Source organism: Cavia porcellus, unplaced genomic scaffold (assembly GCF_034190915.1).
Source record: "Cavia porcellus strain 051 isolate PalLab524CR breed Dunkin Hartley unplaced genomic scaffold, mCavPor4.1 scaffold_34, whole genome shotgun sequence".
NCBI classification, from domain to species: domain Eukaryota; kingdom Metazoa; phylum Chordata; class Mammalia; order Rodentia; family Caviidae; genus Cavia; species Cavia porcellus.
In genome coordinates this window covers 9647513-9657016 of record NW_026947517.1, presented here as the reverse complement: position 1 = coordinate 9657016, position 9504 = coordinate 9647513, and the positions used below count along the sequence as shown (strand labels likewise).

General features: G+C 37.0%; 1 protein-coding gene across 1 annotated transcript; it reads right to left on the bottom strand.

Annotated features, from left to right (window-relative positions):
- Positions 1 to 451: 451 nt before the first annotated feature.
- On the bottom strand, positions 452 to 7219 carry LOC134474657 (protein kinase C iota type-like). Its single transcript, XM_063243162.1, has one exon. The coding sequence runs from the start codon at positions 3046 to 3048 to the stop codon at positions 1027 to 1029; it is 2022 nt and encodes a 673-aa protein (XP_063099232.1). The 5' UTR covers positions 3049 to 7219; the 3' UTR covers positions 452 to 1026.
- Between the last annotated feature and the right edge of the window lie 2285 nt (positions 7220 to 9504).

Sequence of the window (9504 nt, the reverse complement as noted above, 5' to 3'; positions counted from 1 at the left end):
GATAATGTTTAATTCTAGGCAAGCTATCCAGTTTTAAATTTAGGATGACTTAAAATGTGTAGGCATTTACTAAGTTATCTTTCTCTCTTTATTTGGATGCCCCATTTCATTAGAAATGTAACTTTTCCCAAGCTTGGAGTCATATTTTATCATTCCATCAAATAGCTAAATTTGAAAGTAAGGAAAACATCAAAAGAAAATGTTTCTAAGGATTGACATGTTCATTTGCAAGGAATCTGTGTTTCTGGTAGTACTCAGATCTTGCTTAAAAACAAAAATCAGTGTACACAACATGAACTTGCAGAGAACTCTGACATGTCAGACATATGTTTCTGATCCTGCTTTTAAGAGCTTCTCTTTGCCACTGGGCATTCAGAATGTAAAATACTCACACAGGGCATTTGCTTAAAATGTTTCCTACTGAGTCCACATTAGAACTCCTTTGGGATTTTAGCCTTATTTGGAGAAATACTTTCTTTGCATTATTGTTTTGATGTCCACTAAATATTAGAAAGTATATCTATGGTGTAATACTTTAAGATGGTTAAAGTTTGACCTAGGAGACAGAGCTACAAGGTATGTGGTTTCTGCAGAGTTGTTCAAAGTTGTTACTATTGTTTTTGGATTTCCCTGAATATTACAAAATCAGGGGCCTAAATATATAGGTCATATAGTTTGGGAGCAAAACAAGCATAATGAGATATTATTTTCCAGTATAGTAAATAAAAAAATCAGGAATATGTCTCCAAGCAACAAACGGAATGTGTTTACAAACTTGGTAAAAAGAAATTGCCTCATCATTAAGTCTTATCATAAAAAGTAACTTTGTCAACCAAAAACCAAAATCAAGCAGGGCATCTTCATATAGAAATAGGAAATTAAAATGATCTTCCAGGCAATTATAAAAGTGTCAGTTGAATGCAAGCTGGTAACAAGTTTTGTCATGCCTTAGATATACAAACAGATGCTTAACTGGAAGGTGACAATCAGACTCATTCTTCTTATGTGAAAAGGGGATTGATGTACTCAAAGTCCAAATTCATCTATGCTGTTCATAAAGTAACTGTCATCAGGTGTGAGCTGGACAGGTTCGTTGGTAAATTCAGGGTCAAAGTTTTCTATCCTGAATTCTGTACCAATACTTGTCTTAAAGGGAGGAGGCACTTGCTGTTTTCCCATCATGTTCCAGTCCAGATTGTTAAAGAATGGATGCTCTTTAATATTGATGAATCCTCTCTGAGGGTGACAGCCCAATCTTACCTCTGGCTCCTTCTTCAGAAGACCCTTGAGGATGCTTCTGGCTTCGACAGACAGGTGATTTGGAATGTTGACTTCTCTTTCTAACATAGATTGCAAGACCTTGTATGTGTTTAGATCAGAGTTCTTGGGACTGTCTGCAAAAGGATACGGAGGCTCTCCCACCATCATTTCGAACATGACTGTTCCAAGATTCCACCAGTCCACACTGAAACCATAGCTTTCGCCTCTGATGATTTCTGGAGCCAGATAACTGAGTGTGCCACAGAAAGTGTTGGTCTTCTCGCCTGCCTTCAGTCCTGCCTTACATAGGTTGTAATCGGTAATTTTAATGTGTCCGTCCACATCTAGTAACAAATTCTCCAACTTCAGATCCCTGTGTAATATCTCATGTTCATGAAGAAACTTGATAGCTAAGGAGATCTCCCCGGAGTAGAATCTCACATGTGCTTTGGGAAAGATTCCGAACTGTTGCAGATGGTATGTTAGGTCTCCTCCACTGATGTAATCCAGGATAAAGAAAAATCTGGTTGGTGTCTCGATGCAGGAATGCAGGCCAACCAGGTAAGGGTGGTTCAAGCTCTTCTCCAATATTTGCTTCTCTACCTGGAGACGAATAAGGTTTTCATCGTCCTTTCTCACCACTTTCATGGCATAGAGGTGATCTGTTGTTTTATGCCGAGCTAGTAAAACTTTACCGTAGCTTCCTCTCCCGAGGACACGGAGAAAGTCAAAGTCTTTAAGAGCAGAAGAGCACAAAGGCCTGCCATTTTCCTCACCAGTATTTGTCTCATTCTCATCATCTATTGCTTGCATACCCACATGACTTTTAGGATTTGGTGAGACTACTTCCTGTTTGGGATCTAAAGCCATGGAAACCTGGTTTATTGGCATTGTGCATTCATCATGCAAAGTATGGTGCTTGCATGGAACTCTGACGAGTGCATGGCACTTCTTATGAACTAAAATTTTACAGTGCATACATTTGTATGCCTTGCGTCCAAATCCCCCCGTGGGGTCTGAGCAGACAGCACAATTAGCATGCTTACTGAACCTTTTAGATCCAAATGTGTGGCCGTTAGCGCAGTGAACCTTTCTCAAGTGTCCTGAAGCTCTACAGCAGATGGATTTATCTTCTGGAGAAGGTGTCTTAGGCTGTTCTTGTACCCAAAACACCTGAGGAGCCTCTGGAAATGATGGTGGGAGAGCCTCTGTATCCTTTTGCAGACAGTCCCAAGAACTCTGATCTAAACACATACGAGGCAGAGTTGTTTTTGGCACCCAAGGCACTTTAGGATCTTCTGGTATGCAAATCACCTTTCCATCTTGTGGTAAGCAAGGCACTTCAGTACATTCAGATACACAAGACACCTCAGTATACTTTGGTGCATGAGATGATGTATGAATTAGCAGCTCAGAATCTGTATTAAGCTCAGAAAGCATATATCGATCTTCTAATTGCAACAGAGGCAACGTATTGCATGGATCTCTCTTTTCATCTACACATCTTGTTGTGAGGTGTTTATTACCAAATGAGCAGATGTCTAGAAGTTCATTGCCCTCAGAAGAAAACAAAATCTCAAGGCTTGTCATCTTCTTATCCCCACCTACAACTTGGGCCTGTTGGGAGGTGGTGTAGGCCATGGAGGTACTTGGGAAGAATGGGTCAGAGAAGGGTTGGTCATGCAGGAAAACTGGCATACAGGGCTTAATGGGTGAGGGAGACCTTACTGCCTTTATTGTCTGTTCAGTGTGGGGTTGGGCATCTCTCCCTGCCAAGTAATTCTCCATAATGGCTCAGCCCAGCTGGTCATATTGTAGGTTTCTTAGTGTTTGGTGGTTGCTGGACACTGTGACTTCAGTCTCTACTTCTGGACACCTTGGTCTATCTGACTTTACTGCTGCCAGCTCTGCTGAGACCTGCCCAGAGCTGCTGAGTATCTCGGGGCCTGTTGAAACTTGCCCATGAATCTTTTGGGTTTCAGTGTCATTTGTACCTGAGTCAACAGAGTTTTGGGGTGGGTACCTTGATGTTGGCTGTTCACAGTCGGTTGGTCTTGGGGAGACTGTCTCTGGGCTGACTGTGAAAGTTGGGTGCCTTTCGCACCTTGGCCTGCGGCATCTGGATGGTGTGAGGCGTTTTCTCAATTTTTGACATAGACTTTGTCTGCCTGGGGTCCTGGGGTTGTGGCCTCTGGATGTGGAGAAACAATTCAGCATCCTCTCCGCTGAGTGTCTCCAGGCAAATGAGCTGGGGAGGTGGGCAGTACTGGATTGTGATGTCTTCTACAAGGGTTCCAAGTTCTGCTTGGTCATGTTGCCAGGAAGTTATGTCCAATAACTTGAGGTCCAATAACTGATAAGAAAGCCTATGGCTCAACTTTTTCATCATGCTAAGTAAATCAGTGGCTAGTTATTTTATTATTTTATCTAAGTATCTGTGAATCGATTTATCATCTATTAGTTTTTTACATTTGCATTTTTCTTATTTTTACTTTGCATCTGCACAGTGAACTACAGATATATCCTCAGATATTCTTTTTAGATACACACTAAGAGTCTTCCTAAGTCACAAAATTGGTCTATCTTGTGATCTCCTTAACTCAGATGCCCAGAGTGCTGGGATTATAGTCATACACCATCTGTCTCATTCAGCATGCTATATATATATATATATATATATATAGCAAATCTGGGCAAACTCCTGGCACTTTCAATCATTGGTGATATCTTCACTTTTAAAGCCATGTGTGTACACTGATAGCTTTCACAGTGCTGGGAGGTCTTTTCCATGTAAAAAAGGCCTTTTTTTCTGAAATCAAGTACTGGGGATTTGAGCCCAGAGAGCTATGAAATTTTAGGATGTTTTTCTTTCATATCATCATTTCTATTTCATTAGGTAGTACTGAGTCTTTCTAGAAAATTCCACATTAATTTTCCTTTAGAGAGAAAAATATTTGTTTCAGTGTATAACATCTGGGTGTGATGATAGTGGCTCCATAGGTTCTAGTTTTAAGGAACACACGTGATGAACTGTTGAATTTTAGCTAATGAATTTAATACAATGTGTAGTATTCAGTATTATCACATATTATATTTCCCCCAAAATAATATATAACTAGAATGACCTAACTAGGATCACTCCAGCTCATCATAACCATGGTGATGACCAGGATCTTGCAGAAGATTATACCTTGGTAGTTTCTTGCTCCATAGCTACTCTGTAATGACATGTAAACAAGGACAGTTTGTTGAGGTGGTCAGTTACTTTCTGATTTGTTTTTATTTTCTGGAAATCATAAGAGTGGGACAGGATAGCAAATGGTGATGACATGGCAGACAGTTTTGTAATCACCCAAGGGGTGATAATGAGCATGTACACAGAGCATTTCAAACTTTCTTTTTGGCCGCTTGGAATCACTTCCTGTCCTACCCCAATCAGACCACGTACTATCTACCCCAAGTGGATAGTCTGCATTTTTTAGATGTGAGGAAGCTATAGCCATTCAGGATGCATTGTTTTTGCTTTTTAGAGAGCTTATTCACTCAGTACAACTGCACTGATGGGGGAGAACAGACACAGAACAGCCCTTCACGCTCCCAAAATGAGTAGACCATGCAGGAGGAATACCACCTCCCAACATGGAGTCGCTCTGTGTGGAGCAGTGGTGAATCGCCCCGAAAGGTTACACAAGGGCAGCGAGACTATGAGCTTGAATGTTATCGACACATCTGAGTTGAAAGCACAAGGCCCATGGAGTGTGAGATTTTAACAACAGTGTGTTAGTAAATGTTTAATAACCAACATATTTGTTTATGTATATATATATATATATATATATATATATGTATTACATGTACACATATGTGTATTACAAATTGTGCTGTTGTAAAAGGCATGTAACACACAAGTTATAAAGAGTAAAAACACAGGGCTCTTTCCAATCAATTCACAGGATGCTTTTTATATTTTTGAATCCATAATTGACCTATGCCCCCACCTGACAAACTCCTATAGTTCCAACACAAGGGCTGGATGATACTTTTCTCTAGATTAAGTAGTAAGACAAAAGTTCAAATATCTGGACTTATGTCTGTATGTTACTTGTTCATCAATGATATGAGTGACTTTTTTGCTGAATGGAATAATGATGGTTTTGGGGTAGGAGAAGAACATTTTCATTTTGTGTGCAGCTGGCATAACAGGTGCAGACATGACACACTTTTAAATTAAGCACATTTTTAACATTAATCTTCCTCATTTTCTTAAGACTGCAGTCAGTCAGTGAAACTGCAAGTCAGGCCCTGATATGTGGCATTTCATTTCTAGGATATAAAACTTCTACCAGGCTTGGGAGTATAGCTCAGCAGTACAGCACTTGCCTCACATATGTGAGCCTCTGGGCTCCATCTCTAGCACTACAAAGACACAAACACAGAACCTCTTGTCATGGTCTTTCTAAACTACCAATGTGAGATGACCAAATGTGAAATAGGGAAGACATGACCAGTATCACATTTTATAGCATTTATTCCTAGAAGAATAAAATAGCTAAGAACACAGATAATAATAAATAGACAAGCTGAGCATGTCAGTGCATGCCTGAAACATCAACATTCTGGGAGGCTCTGGCAGGAGAATTTTAAGTTCAACCCTAGCCTGCATAACTTAGTAACATGCTATCTGAAAATTAAAAAGCAAAAATTAGGGATGTAGCTCAGTACGAAGGGTGGTACTGGGGGAGGAGGTTGGATAAAAGCTTCTGCATGCTTCTGGTCACCAGCCATTTGAGTCACCACAGCCATTCAATCTTCACAAGCCCCTTACCATGTCCTAATCTAAATTTGACTGCATAATTTCTGAATGTGATAAAGTGAGTGGTTTATGGCACTTAGTTAGGGGTATTTTGTCCCTAGCAATGGAAAGGGCCTCATAGAAACAAGGGCTACATTGCGGCAGGTCCCAGCTGTCCAGAAAAGAGTGAATCCCTCAGAGATCATAGCTGGTGGATGCTTTTAACACTTTGACCTCATTTATGTTTAAAACGCTTTCATTTATTCAACAGCTAGATAATGTGCTCAGTGAGTGCTAGTGTGTGACAGGCACTGTTCAGTGCTGGATAAAATCTTTGTCTTTGAGTGTTTATCATATTGTGGAGACCACAGACAATATGCAAGACAAATCCACCTTGGTAGATCAGGCCTGAGGAGAAGATGAAAAGAGACTACCAAGAGGAAATGCAGTGTCAGAGGTGAGGCTGGACCTTCAGAAATGATGGCCAGGAAAGGCCTCCTGGAGGAGGTGACTTTAATAAAGTCCTGTTTTGGAAAGGCCCAGGCTGGCCACCACCAGGCCCCACCTGGCTGTCCCCTGCTCTGCTCATCTCCAGTCACCTAGAGAGGCCTCAGGGCAACCTTAGGGTCCAGGAGTTTGGGCATCTCCAAAACAGCGGGCAGCAGCCTGTTCAGTGAGAACCACCTTGCTAAAGGGTGATGTGACAATTGGGCACAAAAACAAAAGGAGGATCACACCTTTTGACCTAGTAATGCTTTTTTTCTCTTGGAAGGATTTGACACAACAAGAAAAAGAAACCATTTGAACAAAGATGTGATAATTCTAACTGTTACTTATAATAGTTAAATACAAACTGAAATTTTAATTTCTAAACAGTTAGAAATAGTTATAATAGTGCCCAACATTTAGCAATTATTATGTGACAAGCACTGAGCCAAAAACTTTATTGGATTCTCTCACTTCTCCCTCACAAAACCATATGAGTTAGCACTGTATTACCCCATTTCTTTATTAAAAAAATAAAAGCTTGTTCAAAGTTATACATGATTAAACATTTCTAGTGTCACATTAACTTTTATAGAATTAAATATAATGCAAGAAAGTATATCATGATGGTCTCTTGAAGTCTTTTTAAATTTTAAAAATTGTATAATTTATAAGTATCAAAATATTTGATAATAAGCTTGCATAAAATTAATTCAACTTCATATATAGAAACAAAGAATTTATTTTTAGAATTTATACAAAATTTTGTATTCATAATGAGAATAATTATTAAATTTTCATTGTGTTATGTAATATAGATATCTAAGTCATTTTAACTGATATGAAATGCACTTAGTAAATTCAAGAAATGATGTTTATATCATACTTACTGTCTAATTTGTGTCTCACTCTAAATACTTGTTAGTCTGTGTGTTTTTGAAGAATAAAGATTTAACTTATCACTTTGAAAGCATATTCCAAATGAATACATAGGAATTCACTCTGACTGCAATGTGAGGAGAACAAGAACACAAAAATTATAATAGATTAAGGAAAATTCTGAAATGACATTAATAAAACAAGGGGTTACTAATTTTGTTTGAAGTTTAGCACATTAACATTAAAAATAAAAAAGATTTGCTAATCAGTGTTAGTAAAGAATACTTATAGATAATTTCATTTGTTAGATTGGTTCATGAGGGTAGTTTTAAACATTTGCTTGTTTCTTTTCTCAGAGTTTTTATACAACTTCTCTGGGATGAGTGTGATCATTGGACAATTAATACATTAACATTATCTCCTGCACTTAAAATTAAAGACAATCTAATCACTGTTAGTAAAGAATACTTGTAGACAATTTTATTTGTTAGACTACTTCATAAGCTAGTAGTTTTAATCTTCTGTTTGTTTCTTTTCTCAGAATTTTGATATAATGATTCTGGGATGAAATGTGGTTATTGAACAATTTCCATGTAGGCCTGAGAACTATTACTATAAACAAACTCACCAAATTAGCTAACCTATCACTCTTTATAACAAATGGAATTAACTTATTTGGCTCATACATTACATTTCCTAATATTTTTTTTCCTATAACCTCTTGTGATTAGAATTCTTATGCAAATCTCCTGCTTAAACATTTCTTGTGTTTTGTAACTTTTACAGAATTAAAAATAATGCAAGAATGTATATTATAGTGTCCTGAAGTTTTTTCAGTGTTTAATTCCCATTTACATTTTCAGCTCAGTTTTCAGGTTATCATATAGCATTTTTGATAGTATAAATTGAAAAAAGTGCTTACTCAGTTAGGAAAAAGTGTTAACTGAGGTTTTGGAAAATAAATTTGAACACTTACTACATATTACATATATGTATTAGTACAGTATCTGTGATATGCTAAATAAAGCAAAATTTTGTGTTTTCCTCCTGCAAGGTATTCAAGCCCTATGAATCTTTACTTAAAGGGAATTTCTACTCTTTGTATGATTACTCAATTTCAAAACCTATATTTGCATTTCTAATAGAAATCGCCATCTTATTTTTAAATGCCTCACACGTTCAATGTTTGTACTTTTTCTGTCTTTTTGAGTGTATTGTCTCATCTTTTGTTACCACAGGAATGTTCTAAGGGCAAGCTCAAAATTTTGTACTCTAAGAATATTCACTGAAATCTCTCATAAACATTTTTATTTTGCTTTGGAAATATAACATTTAGCAATTTTGTTTAGAGACAGTTATCATTATCTATCTAGTGTTATAATTCCCATGGGCAAATATCATGTGTATTTTTCAGTTTTTGAATCAATTATAACTAGCTTAACTTGTTTTCTAACTCTTGAAATCATTTCCCTACTTAGAAGATACTTAGGTAGTGGTTTTGAGTTTATTAAATACATTAACGTATATTATTTTGAGTAATGGCTTCCCATGTCTTTCACAAATAAAATTTTCAAAATATATTAAATTTGCACTTAAGGCAACATCCAGGATTATATTCACTTACCATAAACATTTACAAAATAATAACATTCTATTTCCACCCATTACCCCTTAAGCCATTAATTCTCTTATGAAACTACATTGTACAGATTCAGTAACAAGGATAATGTGTGAAATTTCTTCTATAAGCTTAGTAACTGTCAAAAGGTAAAAACAAGTGGAATTATATGACATCACAGAATGGAAATAAAATAGCAGAAATATTTGATTAGTATATTTAAAAGTCTGTACACTCTCATATTTGTCTAAGTTTTTCAGGCCCTCTAAATGGAAGTACACTGATAGAGATATTTGATTAACTTAGTTAGAAGTTTCTACCCTTTATATTTGCTTCAGTTATTTAGGCTTTCTAAGAATTTTTCAGGGACTACTATGGATATTTTTTATGATTCTCAATTATTTTCAATAAGTAGGTCATTTTTATTGTCTCTTCATTTCTCATTTCTAGAACATTAAAGTACAAGTGT